Raw genomic sequence first — 17907 nt, forward strand, 5'->3', positions numbered from 1 at the left:
AGCCAAAATCTAATACCTGTGTTGTTTTCTGGGACATAGTTTCTGCAGAGCGGCAGGAGTTCTTAAAAAAATATCCTCTGAGTCGTGGGCGGGACTGTTGGCACAGAGCAACCCCGCCCCTCTTTGCTGAGAGCTTTTGGCGCCCGTCACAAATATGACCATGTTTACATCTGTTTTGAATAAATAAATAAACAGAAATGACATTTTCAGCTTGATTTTGTTTACATTTTCTCCATCATCAGAGAAACGTCACGAGAACATGTTAAACGTTTTCATCAGAGTGGGTCTTTCACACATGCAAGAACATACGAAAGAGTGCATCAAAAAAGCATTTTTTATTTTGAATTCTAAGACAAATATTTCTCTTTGGTTTTCGCAGGTGACCCCTACCCGCTCCAGCTCATCCCCACGACAATGGCTGCCGCCGCCGCCGCCACGCCCGGCCTGGGACCCCTGCAGCTGCAGGTACACTTCAGCTGGTTTTGACAGGCATAGAAATGGGAAAGATAGAAAAGGGATGCAATGATTCTGTTTTCCCGTGATTTGGTTCAAACCTCAGTTTTGGGTCACAGTTTTGTTCTGATGCCATCAGTGATTTATGTGTTAGGAAATAACAACTGACTAATAGATCAGTAAAGCAACGTTGCTATTACGTAAGGATAGAATCATCCATTTTACCAACAGTTTGATTTATGTCATTCATGTGGTTGATTCATATCTGATCTTAGTTCATTTCTAACGATCCTATTGGATCAGATTCTCTGACTTAAAATGGATCAGAACATCTTGATCCAAACTTCCACCAGTGTGATTCAGAGATAAATACCTGATACTGAACAGAGCAGGTGAAGTTCTCCAGTTTTCTTCTAGATAATCAGTTAAATATGTGAACAAACAAGTAAACCAGAATGAATGTCAAATCCATTCACATCTTAGTTTGATAAAGTTGTTTTTCCACATTAGAATAATCATTATTAGAACTTCTGTATGGTCACATGACTTATACCTTCAAAGACTGGAATTGATCAGTTTCTGCTGCATCACATGTGATGTTGGCTGTGATAAACTCGATCATTTTCACACTACAGTGAAATAGTGTAACTCTAGTGAGATCTCAAGTAGAAATCCTGACTGATGTTTGGGAACACGTCCAGGAGGGAAGAAGCTCAGCTGTCACCCTCAGCCTTGAAGGGGAACATCGCACTGATCCCACCTAAACATGATCGCCATGATCAGAGCTCACCAATCACAAACAGAACCGTAGCCCTCGGCTCCGTCCCGCAAAGGCAAACTAATGGGATTGATGGCTGAGGCCGGGGCAGGCATGCGGAAAGGAGGTGTGTTTGGGGGGTCTGTAGGATGTCAGATGTTATTTAGAGGATGCTTCTTTACGTATATTGTTTTTGAAGAGGATCCGAGTGTGAGATGTGACTTCAGTCACAGAAACAAACAGGCGTCTGAGGCCATAAAAGAACAGATTTGTATGAAGTTATCTCCAGCTCAAGCGGTGACGTCGCCACTCCGCCGAGATAACAAATCTGCTTTTCACATGATAAAAATTCATCTGTGTTGTTATCTTGGAGTAAGATATTTTTTGTCTTAGTTTAACAGCTCAGTGTTCATTTAACCAACTGATTCATTATTCAAAATGTTGTCTTTAAATGAGAGGATTGGGAGGGTCATGGAAGCAAGCGACTCATCAGATTCATCAGATCAAAGCTCTGCTCACATTCTGTCCCTCAGTCCAGTCCTCATATAGCAGCGGTGTCGACCTCCAAAATCCAAAACACTCCGCAGGTCACGGCTGGACGGGTCGCGGCACCAGTCACCACTCAAAATGTTCAGCAGGGTCATTTTGAATTCAGCTTTTATTTCGGCAACATGATGGATATTTTAGGCTAATAATTTGGTAAGCTTTCAGCTTCAGTGTTTTCAGCCTTCAGCTTCAGCATTTTGACATCTTCAGCGGTCACATCCAGCTTACAGCATTCACACCAGCATCATCACAGGTCATGATATATATGTTGTTCATTCCTTCACAGAAATATAATACTAAAGCATTTTAAATATTAAGCCAATAAATATTCTCTCCTCTCCCGTCACAGTTTAGACTGCAGAATGGTGGAATAAAAAGTCACGTTCTAAGCTGGTCTTGATCGGCGTTTCTGATAGTGTGTGTGGGGGCCGGGCCACATGTGGAGGAGGGCCGGATCCGGCCCGCGGGCTGTAGTTTGGAAACTCCTGGTTTAGGTCCAAAAAAGGTTCTCAGGAGTCCTAAAGTTGCTCCACACGATGCATCAGATGTAAATGACCATCGACGGCGATCTGTTGAGTAAGCGCAGGTCTGCTACAATGGCCCAGACGGGCCACTGTGACCCCGAAAGGGATTCAGCAAGAAACGTTAAAGTCCTTGTTGGAAATTCCAAAGCCAAACGGTGAAGGACGGAGGAGGTGGAGCAAAGCCTGGAAGCAGGAGAGGCCAATGAAGGAACTGGACCATCTGGTCTCCCAATTTCAGGGAGGATGAGTCGGACTTCTCCTGTCTGGTAATCCCTCCTCTGACATGCAGAAAAACCGCTAAAATCCACATGGGCTCCGAGGGTTAAGAGCCTCCACGGCCGTCTTCTCGCTGGCTTGTTTGAAACACATTAAGCTCCAGAAGCAGAGCCGCCACCTTTTGCCTTCTGGGCCGCCGCAAATAATAAAGCATAACGCGCAGATGTTGGAGGGAAACAGCTGCTGGGGAACGCGCACATGTCCACCCCATCTTACCGCTCACATGGAGCGGCGGCGGGGAAATACGGGTCAAAGGTCAGACGGAGTTTATGTATAACACATTTGCACCTGTCAGCCAAACGCGTTGGCCCATATGCCGGACTCCATGGAGAGAACAGAGGAGCCGTGTAACTCTATCGCGGAGGACGGAGCCCGCTGTCGCCGCTGATTTCATTATTGCTCGCACGTGCGCGTCCACGCCGGGAATAATGTTCTCGGTCTGTTATCGTCGCTTCAATCTCGCCGTCCATATGTTCAGCTGCAATCAAAATCTCCACTTGAACAGCTTTGTCCACCTTGCAATTGGATTAAAGATAAAAAAAGGAAAATAAGGGGAAATGCACACATCTCACTGACAGATTTCTGTCTCACAATCCTCCCAGAAATAAAGCGGAATACACAAGCACACTTACACAAACACATTTGTCCATAGAGATTAAGGCTTTGTCAGAGAGAAAGAGATTTGCCCAGGCTAACACGGGTGCAGATGTCTCAATGCGGATGGATTTCCTTGGGGATTGTCTCTGCGGCCTCATTTGATAAGGAGGTCTTTGTGGTTGAGGCGTTAGCCGCGAGGTCGCCGTAGAAACATGTCGAATTGGAAATCAGACTCACAGCATTATTAATTATAACATATTTATGGATTTGTCTTTGAATTGAAACTTTCTGAAATGGAAAAAAAAGAAATGTCATTGTATGAACATTTAAGATGAAGTTCAGAGGTCGTCAACCTTTAAAAGAGCCATTTGGGCTCTTCTATTGATCACAACCTAGAAGGAGCCGGATAGTCTAACTGTAGTCTTTAAAAGATTTGGATTTTGATGACCTTCCTACTTTTAATAATAAATATAATTTATGTTTATTTTTTGTACAAACAAAAGCAAAAATATAAAAATAACCTAGCATATCTCAAAATGTGATTTATTTATTTATTTTTACGTTTGACAGAAGCTCAAATAACTTATTTTCAAAATAAAAGCTGCTCTGTACCAAACAGGGTCATCTCAGTGCAGCTCTGAACAGCTAGTAACCAATGTTGTTCAGCACAAGATAATCTGTGCTTTTAACTCATAAAGATCAAACTTTTTACCAAAGTTTCTCTTTGCATATAAAATCTGTTCATCCTGGAGGTAGAGTTGATCAAACAAGACGTCTTCAGGTCCACAGGATGTAAAAACCTACATAGTTTATCATCTATGTGAACCTCAGACATCAATTTATACATTTAATTAATCTAAATTTAATAAATGCTGATTAAGTAATCCTTAGTTAAAAAAAAAAAAAAATTCTTTTTCTTTTCTTAATTTTTTGGGGTTTTTTCTCTGCTGGGTTTTGTTATTTTAGTTTGGGGTTGGATCTTAGTAGTCTTAGTTTTCAGGCTTTGTTTATTTGTTTGCTTTAGGTAGTTCTGGTTAGACAGTCATTATCAGGAGCTGCTGACTCTGACGGTCGACATGTCTGGATCAGCAGTCTCCATGAATTATTTTATGTTTGGATAAGGAGCCTCCATGGAGAGATAAAAGAGACACATGTGGATCTGGAGCTGCAGGTTGCAGACCTCTGGACTGAGGTTTTAGCTACAGCATTACAGCTCTACTAAGTGACCCACACTTGTTAAGTTCTCTTCCTACAGCACTGGAAACTAAAGCCAGCTCAAGCTTGACTGCCATTAAGAGTTGTAGTGTTTTATGTGGCATACATGCTAAAAATGACACAAAAACCCAAACCGATTGGGATGTTTTACCATTTGTACATTTCCAACACCTACTGAATCCCTTTTGGATCGCAGGGTTACTGGAGCCTACCCGGTTAGTGTTGGGGAAGGAGGGTACTTCCTGAACAGGTCACCAGTTCATTGAAGGCCACACACTCACATATACACCGAGGGGAAACTTAGAGTCATCAATGAACCTATGGTTCATGTTTTTGAAAGGTGGGAGGAAGTCAGAGTGTCTGGAGAAACCCACACATGAATGAGGAGAACATGCAAACTCCACGCATGACGGACCCGGCTGGCCTTGAACCAAAGACTGAAACAAGAGCGCTAACCCATGCTCTTCACAGACATTTGTAAAAAATAACATTTGAAGACTCCAACTCTAAGTTTTTATTTAAGGGTTGCTCAGGACATTTTCTCCTTTTAGAAATGTTCTGTGTCATTGTTACTGTGCAACTAAAGGTCAGAGAAATTGCCGCTGTGCTTGTTTTTTCAGATACCCCTGACCTATTTGCAGGTGATTACCTGGATCAGGTGTGTTCAGTCATTCAGAGAACAGAATCACCTGATCCAGCTAATCAGCAAACAGTAAAGCAGGGATAACTGGAGAACAAGCCCTGACAGATACGGATCCTCCCCAGACAAAGAGGGAAAGTCCAGCTGCAAAGTTCTCGGGGTCCTTCAAAATCCGCTCTGTGAGCTCATCATCCGAATCCCTAAATGGTGGTTTAGGCTATAAATGAATGCAATCTGGGTGTAATTCCTGGAATCTATTGAGCAGAATTGAGTACTTAGAGTTACTCATAAAGAGGACTCCTCTTGATATGAAGCAGATATGGAGCTGGAATTCCAGGCCTTTGACCTCCTTCTACTGCATAACAAGTGCAAACTGAGAAAATCCCTCAAAAACGCAGCTTTAAATGCACTTCTTGGAAAAAAAATGTATTAATCTCAATAGTTTAAAGCTTCTTCTCTAACACCCACCCATCCATAGAAATCTGCACCGTGGCTCTTCTAGTCAATGGCAGCTTAACGCAGAATCCGGCAAGGTTTTCAAGGCAGCTTTGGAGTGTACAAGGCTGCCATTTAGCTTCTTAATCTGAGGGATGAGTGTGACATTGTGCATTAGAGCATGTTAATCTGCCTCCCTATTGACCCTTGATATCAATGATACAGTATCGTCCACATCGCACAAATGTACTGAGAAGGACAGATAGTGAGTGGAAAAAAAAATCCACTTTATCCAGGCAAGAGAGCGAAGCAGAGATAACGGTGAAAAGTACCAAATGATGAGCGGTTAAAAGGATAAACTGAGAGAAAGATAGAGGACACAGGGAAAGTGTGAGGGGAAAAAAAGAAAAAAACCTGCGTGAGGTATAAAGAGGGTCAATAGCGCGGGTCAGGCATCATATGGAGAGGCAGATGTTGGAACATATTGTCCTGGATTACCGTTCTGTACACCGGAGACGGAGGAACGACGGACGGGTAGAGGGAGGAGAAGAGTGAGGAACAGATGAGAGAAGGTAAAAGAGAAATCAATGAAGCCGTTGGTTTCTCCACCAAGCCTTATCTAAGGAGGGAGACGGATAACAGCCGAGCAGTTTTCTCAGATGGGGGAATTGCTTCAGTGTTGATACGGCCACCTCGGTCAATGAGAAATCAATCGAGGCCGTGGAGGTAGTTGACCCTACACTTGAGCACATTCCACCTCATGAGCAAGGGGTTTATTAACTAGTCATCATCAACCAAAAAATAATCATTTGAAGCTGCACGAAGCCTCAACTCTATTTGCTGCAGTTTGCTGAAAAGGAGGAACAGCAGCTAAAGTCCCTCTACGATCCCCTAGTGATCTCTTGCCAAAGCATTCCTAGTTGTCTTTTAATTATGATTACACCACTTTAATCAGAGTGAGCTCATTTTCCATCATGGCTTTAATACCCCCCCCCAGCTTACAGCCCTTATTCAAGCTAATGTTTGTATTGCAGCAAAAATGTCGATCAATATTGGAGCTATCCAGTTTTCAGCCAGATTGCCAAAGTGCTTGGACAGCAGGGAGTTAGCGTAGTCACATTTGTTTTAATGATGTCAGTCTTTTTTTTATGTGTTGCAAACAAAAACGGGCTAACGTAGCTAACATGATGCGTGTTACCATCAAGTTATAGAGTTACTGTGAACGCAGTTAATAATATTATCTGAGTGACAGACTTTTCTCTGACCCCGCCCTATAATATGCAAAATACACACAAGCTTACAGCCCCTCACAACCCCAACACCCAACTCAAGATACCAGGCAAGGTGGCAGAAAGGTAACATGACAAAAAACCACGGGAGCAACAAAAAGGTCACGAACCTGAAACTGGTGTGACTTGAGGGCCCTTTCAAACAGAACATGACACAAAAACTACTAACAAAAACTCAAACCAAAGTTCACAGTCCTGACAGTACCCCTCCCCAAAAGGACAGATAGCAGATGCCCAAAAACAAGAACACCTGGGAGGAGGGGAGATGGACAGATTTGGTGGACATGGCATGACAAGACTAGAATGTGGCTGCAGGAAAACCCAGGTGAGGTGACATAGCAAAGATCTCCCGCTGGGTCCGAGGTGGTCAGGTCATCCGTTATGCTACATCACTGCTTTGTTCTCCCACGATTTTGTCATGTTTGAGTTTATTCCGTAAATGTTTGCGTTTCCACCACCATCCCTGACAAGAACTTTACTGTACTGATCCAGACTCCAGCTCAGATCAGAAAAACAAAGACATTTTGATCTTCATTTTCTTTATCTTTGTCCTCCATCATCAGAAAAATGCTACAAGAACATGTTAAAAACACCACAACAGCCTTTCCAATGGAGTAGGTCTCTAAATCCTTCAACAAGCACTGCAAATATTTGATCCAACCTTAACTACAACTTGAACAAGATTTAAGGACAGTTTTTGCCAGATTACTCCCAAGAAGTGCACACAGATGCTTGTGTTCCTGCCCCAAACAATGAAGCAAACACATCGCGGAAAACAGTACAATCCGTGAACACGTCTCATGTCTGTGTAAACAATGGCGCTCCAGCTGCTGTTGAGCGAACCCGGACAACAGAGATCAGCCGAGTTCATAATCTGAGCAAAGCTGCAGATTATTGACCGAAGGCTCACAAACACACACAGATCAGTTTGGGTTTATGCAGTAGAGCAAAACAAGAGGACGGAGTTGGCTTATTGTGTAGCAACCAAAGCAAAACAACAATCACCTTCAGTCAGGGAGCATCGATAATGTTTCACCTTTTAACCCTGAAGCTCAATGAGTGTCATGAGACGCGCTGCTCCGGTTGTGTGCAGATGTTACACATTTGAATGTTTGCAACGCGGCTCAAAGTGACATTTTAAGCTCAACCACGATGGCATTTTCTCCCCGCTCATCGTGTGTGCGCTCGTTGGCGTCTGAGGCCGATGCATGTGTTCGCTCTCCCAGCCACCCCGGCGGGGCTCGCGCTGTCACTTCCTGTTTGTTGACGTGTGTGGCTGTGGCAACGCTCTGGGCGCGCTCCTCAGTTCTCAACATGTGTGCCAGAGAAAAGTGTGTGTCACATCTCGCTGGCCCATTGAGCAGGCTTTTGAGTGACGGGGGGCCGTGTAATGGAACTCCATTCAGTCTGCGGATGAAGAGGCCCTTTGAACCACTGGTCCGAATATGGCAGGACCCACACACACGACCGGGAATACACACTGCCTGGGGGGAGGGGGGGCTGGCATGGAGGAGAAAGGAGGTGGGAGGTTCATGCTCCATTGCACCTCCTGCAACCCCGTCCCGTTTTCCAGCTCTTATCAGGAGCTACAGTGCAGCTAATTGTCTGATGTCAGAACCACCGACCCGCTCCGTCCTTCACAATGGATCCAAATGCTCAGAACTCCAACTCTGACCGTGTCCGAATGTACTCACTGGTTCTAAAGCCTTTGAAGACGATAGAGTACAGGACCATCCAGTGTCCTGGGTTGTAGATTTGGACCCCCCACCCCTCAAAATGACGAACACCCTAGATCAGGGGTCTGCAACCTTCAACACTTAAACAACCATTCAGGTCCATTTCTTAGTGACAGCAATCCAGAAGGATTAGACGCTAATTCTTTTTATGCTACTGCAGCTATTATGATAAACATACTTTTTGGGAGGTATTACTTTAAAGGGTTAGTAATGGGCTGGGACAAAGCTAAAATAAGTATCCAGATATATTCCATATGTTCTAATGTATCAAAAATAACAAATAATTACCGTTGACAAACGCAGGTTTTTGTAAAATTTGACAAATTAAACGACAAATCACACTCGCATTTCGCCCTGCTTCAGAAACGGCTCGATTCGGGTCACGTGACGCGTTGACGTCATGTGAGTGAGACAGCGCCAGCAGCAGAATGCAGGCGGACCCAGGGTGACTGTAGATGAGAACTGGACTGAGTGAGCCCTCCCCATGATGTACTACCTGTTATCAGCTTGAACTTTGACCAATCAGAGACTCTGATCTGCGGGTGTCTTTATTTTCTTGAAAGTACCAACTGAATGAATAATGGCGGTTTGAATACCAGCTGGAATTCTATGATGTTTCTTTCATAAGTTGTAATAGAGCTGTGAAATAAAAAACCTGGAGCTAGATGTGCAAGAAGAACCACTGCACCAGCGTGCAGAGTAAACTCAGTCACTATTGAAAAATCCAACGAGTGGAAACACTTAAAACTGTGAAGAACCTCTTTCTCTCCATAACCTCAATTTCACTCGTCTTTCTGAAATGTGAAGTCTCAAATTGTTTATCACTGGAGAAAAATGCAATCCACTTTTGTGGAATGACAGATTTATTCTGAGGGAAATTAAAAGTGGAATTCAATAAAAGAGACAAAAGCGCCAAAAACATGTCTTTGAGTTGCAGCTTCATTAGTGGAATGGATCTTGTTGTTGCCCCGAGTGACTGACAGTAAGACAGAGATGCCCCCCCGACTACTGCAGAGTAAAGAAGTCTTCATTTAAGATGGAGCAGGAGGTAAACGTGGCTGTCAGCGGAGATAGACGGAGGTACAAACAGACAGAGGGAGATGAGGAGAGGGGTGGCAGAAGTGACAGTATCTCTTCGCTGTCCATTTGCATAAACCGGGCTTTGTTTGACGTCGGTGGCCAGCAGCCAAGCTCCGACAGAAGGACGGAAGTTAAACTAAACAAAAAAAAAAGGATGGTCTCCTTCCAGAAAATTACTCCACCAGAAATAAACAATAATTATTCAAAAAAATAAAAAAGGCAACACACTTTTAAAAACAGCAACATTCTGCTGCTTTTTAGTGGATCTTAGAGATGCGTATGAGTCAACATGAGAGGAGGGGGAGGGAGAAACCTGCAGCTCTGTCCAGATTTGGAGAATGGTCCTGGCCAGAGACTGTTTAGCACAAATAAACCCGAGTATTTTCCCACCACAGGAGCTCGCACCATAATGCTTTCATTTAATTGGGCATTAATTAAAGTGTCAGGAAAACACTTTTCTTTTTTTAGGGGGGCGCAGCTTCTCAGCCTCCTCCACCTCCATCATCACTTTGGTCTCTTCACCTTGAGCAGCTCTCCAGCGTGACCTCAATAGCCCGAGTGTTTGCCTCTCTCCCACGATGCACCTGGAGGGGACACGGCCATCTCTGGGCCTGTCAGAGAGGCTGTTAGCGCTTCTCCCATGGGGTGGGGTGGGGGGTGACAGTGGCGTTGTCCCTCTCCACCCCCCCATCACACAAACAGAGGCTGGGCCACTAATGGCCTCTTCTTCCAGAGCTTTTTAGCCGACTTCTCCTCTGTTTTTATCTTTCAAGTATTCATTTATTCATGCCGTCCTTTTCTCTTCTGTTCTTTCCCCCTACATTTACCCCTCACTCTTTATTACTGCCCCCCTCCTCCTTTCTGTCTGTCTTTGCCCCCTCCCCGTCTTTCTGTCTGTCTGACCTTGCAGCAGTTGTACGCGGCTCAGCTGGCGGCCATGCAGGTTTCCCCGGGAGCCAAACAGCAGCACGGGGGCAACCTCCCGCCCCAAGCCAACCTGGGCGCGCACTCCCCGCCCACCAACACACACCCACAGAGCGACAAGAGCCGCAGCTCTCCGCCTCCAAACAAGACCAAGGTGAGGAAAGAGTCTGCACTCGCGCCGTCTCTGTGCATGTTCCCGTGCTCCGTTTCATCCGTTATCCATCCCATTCATGGTTCCTCTGTTGACAGCCTCCAGACCACGACTTTACATTTTACTTCCTTTGACTCATTCTTAGAGCCTTCAACAGATCAAAACATTTACAAAAATAACATTTAAAAATTATAGGGAAACTGTCTACATAAATTTATCAAATCAAAAAGTCAGTACTTTACAAGAATAAAGTCGCAAAAGTATCAGGAAAAAATTAAAAAATTACAAGATTAAAGTTGTAGAATTATAAGATCAAAGTGAATATTTTATGAAAATTAACCTGTTAAAGTTTTGATTTTATATATCATGCTTTACGAGAATAAACATATAAATGTATAATTTGAGAAATGAAAGTCATAAAGTCACGAGGCAAAAGTCTATTTATTACTGAGACAAATAGGAGCAAACACCAGAAAGGAAGCAGAATCGTGTTTCAGCAGGAGCAGCAGAATGCTTCATAAACAGCTACTTTAGGAGTGGTTTGACCCAATCTGAGGCCCAGTCCAAATCCCCTCTCCCTTCCCCTCCATTTGAAGGGGGAGTTTAAGTCTAAGTGTGTCCAGGAAATGTATTTTCTAAAGCCGACCCTCCAAAAGGAGGAAGATACAAATGCCCCCCCCCCCCGTGAGGGTAAACCATGTCGTATGAGAAGAGCTTTTCTTTAAGCAGCTGATCTATGAAGCTCAGAAATTTATGTTTAAATGTAAGAAATGACTTTCAGTTGTAGCATGACCTTTTGACCTTTTTAAAGTTATAAAACCACTGTTGTTATGTATATTCAGGCGCTGGAATCTCCACGCTAACGCTAGCAGACCAGCGATTATTGATGATGTCATCGACGAAAATGACATCCGAAATATAAGACACAATTTTTTCAACTCTCTCCGTTTGTATGGATAAATGAAGGGGAAGGGAAGAATTTGGATTGGGCCAAAGTCTCTTAGTGAGTCAACACTGTTTTATTATAAGTATAAAAAAGAAGATTCCTGACCCACAAAGAGTGGATTTTCATCTGTCAGAATAGCTCCAGAGGTCCAAGTGCATTCTGCCACATGATGGATTTAGTCTGTGGTGGAGGCTTTCATAACCAGCTTTATTTTGAAGCTGTTTCCTTGTTGAATTATGACTTTCTTCTCATAATTTTACGAGTTTATTCTTGTAAAATTGCGACTCTTTTCTTCTAATTGATAAGTTGGTTTGAGGATGCCATGCTGGCTCGGTGCTGTTCTCGGCTGGCTGCCTGAGGTGGATGATCAGGAGGAGTCTGAGTCCATCCATGTGGAATTCTATGAATATCTACCTGTGTTCAGAGTGACACCCCCCCATCCTCACATACACTCAGACATGTGGGTCAGACCACCAACATCTCTCATTGGGGATCATCTTATACTTCAGTATTCTTTACGTTTTTTTCTATTGTTAAATACGTGTTCTTTTCCTCATATGTTAGATTAGTTGTTTTAATGAATTACAGCTTCTTTTTGGCCCACGTGCAGTTTTCATGCACGCACTAACATGCGCGCTGTCAGGGTTGACCTCCGGAGTTGTGGAGGTTGTCCCTCCCTACATCTCCATCACACTCGCTGCCAAACACCCCACTGCTCCCCACTTCAGATTACCATATATATGGAGTGGGGTTGACAGGCAGGTGTCGCGCCCTGTGGAGGAGGAGGAGGAGGAGGAGGAGGAGGAGGAAAGGGAGTTGTAATGCCTTCCGCAGTCCGGCAGGAGTGACCGACTGAGGAGAAACTCCGACTGTTCCGGCACAGATTGACTGCAGAGCCATACACAAACATGATAAGTGCTCTGCAGCTTTCTCCCATCCAGACTGACCACTGAAGCTCCTTCCCTCACTCCTGCCAACACCCCCCCCCGCTCTCCCTGGCCAAATGCCATGTATATTTCAGAAAGGCGCTCCCCATGTGGGCCCTACCTCGGGTCTCCAGTCATTTGGAGAGCCAGTGGCTCACAGCTGTTTGGACTCAGGCGCACGCCGCTTAAGTGCTTTACCCTCGGGTGAGACAAGGACGCACACGCAGGCTTAGAAATGCACACACACGTGCAGGTGCGGAGCTCGACAGCAGCAGAGTCAAATCACGGCAGATTGTCTGGAGGGAAGCAGATGCAGACGTGCGTCTATATCAAACGTATAGACTTTAGACAGACTCGCTTTGAGTTTGGAGAGTCAAACAGATTCATGCAAACCCCAGAGTGCAGAAAAAACAGATTTAATCAAATGGATCAATGTGAGTGAAGCAAGATATTTTTAACAATCAGTCATTTGCTTATAATATCTATCTATCTGTCTGTCTGTCTGTGTTAAAGAAACTAAAGAAATTGTGTCTCTGTAAAGTTTGACACTTTTTCTAAAGTCTTTGAAGTTCCATCTGTTTCTTTCTTTGGTTTAAATCATTCTACGACAACCAACTGCTGTATTACTCACTCCAAATGCTAAAAGCAGTTTGTTGTGATCCAAAGTATTTTCCATTTTAAATCATTTTATCAGCTCTGTCCTCCACATCTAGTCTAATATTCTGCTTTTTCATTCTTAAAAAAGATCCTTTTAAATGTCAAACTTCCTCCAGCCCAGAGTTTTACCTTTCTCTTTGTTTTCTGTTTTTAATGTGCTTTATTTCCAAGTAAGCTACATCTTACTGTAACCGTTATTTAAAGTCCAGAAAATTCTCCCCAATAGGTTTCTGGGCAAAAAGAAAAAGGAGATCCAAAGAAAGCACAGCTGGTATGATCAGAAACCAATCCCAGCTATGATGTCATCACGCTGCATCTGTGGATTTTAGACTTTCTGCTGGTTGTCACAAAATTTCCTCTTTGTTTGATGGAAATAAATAAAGCAACAAGCCACTTCTTCATTTTGGCGACATGAAAAGCATTTAAACAATTAACCAGAACCTTATAATAATATTCAACTGAATCTGTGAGTTCTTGGTGTTTTTTATCGTGTTCCCAGTTTATTCCAAGAGTTTATCAGTTTATAGGGGAAAAGTGGAATTATAGAGTGAGGATGTAACGATTCTTCGGGAGCCGGTAAAAAAATGATTCAAACTCGTTGGAAAGGTTCATCGATGCAGGAAATTTAAAAAATTGGTTGGTCTCGGCCTGTGCCTAAATTTAGAAAGATGCAGAGCAGACGACAGTTTCCATGCAGGCTCGCTGTGAGTGTGTGGACGTAGCAGACTGGCTGCACGCTGTTCTCCAGGGAAATACTCGAAGCTCCCTTGGATTTCAAAGTTTCGCATAACACCTGGCTCACACAGGACGCAGAAGCGCCGCGGAAGCGCCGCAGCGTTGCAGCAGAAGCGCCGCGAAATGGAGGCCGCTTCTATTCAGATACTTTGTTAACCTATGGTGTGGTTCACACCAGGCGTGGAGCGCCGCGGAAGCCTCGCGGCGTGCAGCGGATCTTTATGGCGTCTGGTCTATCATGTCTGCGAGGCGCGAGTGATCCGCGTCAATTCTGATGGGAAGTTACATCAAGACAGATGAGAAGATCTGGTTTATTCTCAAAATAGCGATTGACAAATGTGATCATGTTTTTGTATGTAAACAAACTGTAGAAAATAAACACACAATCACATCTCACACACACACACAGATCATGGTAGTGGGCCGACTCTGGAGCGGGGCGAGGGGCTGGGTTTAGGGTTTAAACAACGAGAGAGGCACAGAGCAGTTCTTAGCAGAAACATAGGGTCATAATTTTAGGTTTTTAATTTACCCGTGATGGAAAAAACAAACAAAAGCTCTAGCAGAAGTGCCTGTCGACCGTCGTGAAAATGAGTGTCTGGTGTGAATTGAAGAAGAGAAGGGACCCCACGCACTCTGCTCCGCTTCGGCTGGGTGGGGGGGTGCGCCAATCGGGCGGATGTGTGGACCGGTCCATTACATGGAGCCCAACAGGAACCGAGTATGAAAGGATTTGTGATTATTTCAATATTCTGTATAATAGTTTATTTGTATTGAATCCTTTCTGTTAGAATGAAAACAGACAGTTTGATGTAAGGGACAAAAAGAAAACATACTTTAAAACATACATTCAAATATTTTTAATTCATTGTGTAAAAAAAAAAAAATCTTAAAAAAAAGGAAAAATTCTAAATCATGACTATAAAACTGAATCGAATTGTGGCTTAACTGAATCGTTACATCCCTGTTGTAGATGTTTTAAATATCCACTTTTCTCAGACAGACATGAACATTTTTATACTTTTCTCTCTAGTTTAAACTCTGACAGAAACATAAGAAATAAGTCTGGTATAATAAAACGAAGAGAGAGGTCTGATATTGATCCAGGATTTATGTAAGTTTGTCAGACTGAATGCATGTACAGGAGAGTAGTCAAGAGGCGGACAGATGAACGGCGATATATGAAGGGCCACATGTCAAAGACAGAACTGGATGTTTCTCCTTTAGACAATAAGAAGTAGGGAACAGCAGGGATTGATAAATGTTCAAGGGTCACAGAAGGACCGATGCCAGTGCACTTTACCATAGCGACGCACACATGGAAGACCTAACGGGATTAACAGTGGTGGCATGCACATTTGTCCTTTTAATTGAAGCGTCAGCTCGCATAACGAGCTGCAGAACGCGCTCGTCTCCTGCACATGTCGACATCCGCAGAAGTGAAATGTAGCCCACACTCACACAGCTCACACATTCATGGCTCCCCTTCTGCTTCCTCTCCATCTCTCCGTGTCCCTCTGGCTGTCGCTGTCACTCTGCATGTTCTCTGTCTCAAAGCTGGAGACTGTTTCATCAGCCAAGAGAGACACAAAGGCAATTGTATTAATTCAAGATTCCAAGCCTTTCAGAGGCTGTGGAGTCCTCGCACACACACTTTCATGAGATTTAGAGCTTGTTGAACAATGTCTCGCAGTGACACACACACACTTGAACAAGTCAGTCCAAGCGTCTCGGCTCCACTGTCTAAACTAATTCCTCCACACTGGCATCATTCAGGTTGGCCACCTTCCCACCGCAGGATTTGGCTTGAAGAGGAAACTCCCCCAACCGCTCCACAAGAGGCATTATCTATTTGTAATAAATATTCAAATGCACTCACAGCCAAAGCCCAACAAAATATGGGTCAGGATTGGGAAGCTCCTGCTCTGTTTCCCTCCTATCTCTCCTCTTCTTCTCCGGCCCATTGTCTTGCTGAAGGCATCTTTGGGGGTCCTCCGTCTATTTAGAAAGACCCCCCTAATGAAGGACAATCCGGTTAGCCCTTGTTGCGCGCATGCGGACGGGCACGCACACATGCAGGGGCTTAATTGGAAGAGCTTAATTGAGTTGTGAGGGGCTCATAAGGCTTAGTGCGACTCAAGGAGCGGGAATCAGTGAAAGTCGGCCTTAATGAATGAATATAACACACAATACTCTTCTTTTTGTTCTGTGTTTTTAACACTGGCTAAGCAGCAATTAGACTAATGACCAAAAAATAAAGATAAATAATGTCTCTATCTGTTTGTCAGGTTTCACTTTTACAGAGTCACACCTGCTTTGTTTAAACCGTTTTTAATCCCGACCGGTTAGAAATTCTGAATCTATTATTCCCAGCCCCGATAGTTTCTTCTTGTCTCTGTGAAGTTGTCTCTCGTCGCATCTGGCTTTTAATTGCGGAGTTTTAATTACACGGAGTGGTTTGTGAGCATCTGCTCCTTCTGTGATCTAATTTATCCCTTCCTGTCATGTGACCCTCTTAGGTTTCCCCTGATTGGATTAGGTCATCAGCAGGGGTGATGTTGCCATGACAGTTAACGTGATAACGTGTGCGGTGGTCCACAAGCTGATTTACTTAAAGGCCGTTGTGCTGAAGTTATCACAGTGTTTAATATAATTCAATCTGCCAAAACTGTTGGTGTCAACAATGTGGAGTGGGAAGAAAAAGTTGCGTGTTTTGTGATGAGGCAGAAAGCGGCGCTCTTGGGTGAAACGGCGCCAGGTGTGATTTGAAGAAAGGGTCCTTTTCCTTCCTCTTGTGTTGGCTGAGGGGCAGCTTCGCACTGCATGCCTGCTGGACCCTGCATGCGAGCTTTGCACTTGCATGTGCATGAATCGTCTTTTTGAAAAAGGCGACAGGAAGTCAGCTATTTTGCATGTGAATGTCAGTGGTTTGCACCAACACGTGCTCATTTGAATTTGTGTTTGTGCTGAGCTGTGTGAAGACAGGCAGTGGCATGCACCCTGTCACCTTGTCATCCCATCAGGCCTGCCTCAGACTGCCATGCATGGCGTCCCCCCCCCTCAATTAGTCCCAATTTGGGGAGGAATGAGGGCGTCCCCTTCTGCCCGCCTCCAAATTCTTGCGGTGGTCACAGCCAGCGAAACTGTGCTGTTTTGGTTTTTGCAGGACAGTGAGGGTGCACAGCCACTGAACCTGTCGGCCAGGCCTAAGCCAACCGAGAGCAAGTCACCCAACTCCCCCCCAACTTCCCCACAGGTCCCTGCTGCTGCCGCTGCTGCCACCAAGCTGGGCCCCATCAGCTCCATGAAGCACAGCGCCCCCTCAAGCATCGGAGGACCGCCCAGCAGAGTCAGCTCCATAGGTAAGAGGACGCACACACCCCTGGTCAAAAAAAGAAGATCATTACAAATATGCAAATGTCTTCACTTTTTCTTCAGACTTCTTCTTGGGAGGACCACAAAACGGTTTCCTTCTGAGACCTCCATAGACAAAAACATCAGGAGTTAAAGACAAATCATTTTAATGAAATAAACACTATTTATAAGAAAAAAAATACCCCTCTCTGTGATCTTCAAAGAATATAAAATATTATATTTTTTAAGAACCTTTAAACGTTGCATTTAGGGTGGTTTCTAAATATTGTGACTTATTTATTCACTTTATTCTGAAACAGAACTTTTCAGTTCAGTTGTTTAAATATGTGTGACTATTCATCAAAATAGTCACACTTTATTTTATTGTTTTGGACAAAAAAATAGAGATCAAACAACAGAGACATTCCTCATTTATGTAATGAGTATCATTTGCACTAACTTTGTGCCGTGCTGCACATTCTCTTATTTTCATCTTTAAGTGCGTTTAGAAGAAAATGTAAATGTATCCTCCTTTATCAATCTTTCATCTCGATTTCTCTGAGAGTATTCATGAAGGTGGAGAAAACAGTTTCACAAAGACAGGCCCTTATTTTACACCATTTTTACCTGATGTGTTTGCTACTACATGCTATAACAAAAGTACAC

The 17907-nt window shown here is 43.9% G+C and overlaps 1 protein-coding gene across 3 annotated transcripts in view; it reads left to right on the forward strand.

Annotated features, from left to right (window-relative positions):
- sox5 (SRY-box transcription factor 5) overlaps window positions 1-17907 on the forward strand; it is a gene marked incomplete in the record, with an annotated part of 113754 nt that overhangs the window by 77429 nt on the left and 18418 nt on the right. For 2 of the 3 annotated variants that reach the window (XM_024294645.2, XM_024294646.2), the window contains 3 exon segments: window positions 380-465; window positions 10459-10626; window positions 17054-17249. In XM_024294645.2, coding sequence (XP_024150413.1) covers window positions 380-465; window positions 10459-10626; window positions 17054-17249 — 450 coding nt within the window. 3 annotated transcript variants of the gene reach the window in all.

This window comes from Oryzias melastigma, linkage group LG23 (assembly GCF_002922805.2).
Source record: "Oryzias melastigma strain HK-1 linkage group LG23, ASM292280v2, whole genome shotgun sequence".
NCBI classification, from domain to species: Eukaryota; Metazoa; Chordata; class Actinopteri; order Beloniformes; family Adrianichthyidae; genus Oryzias; species Oryzias melastigma.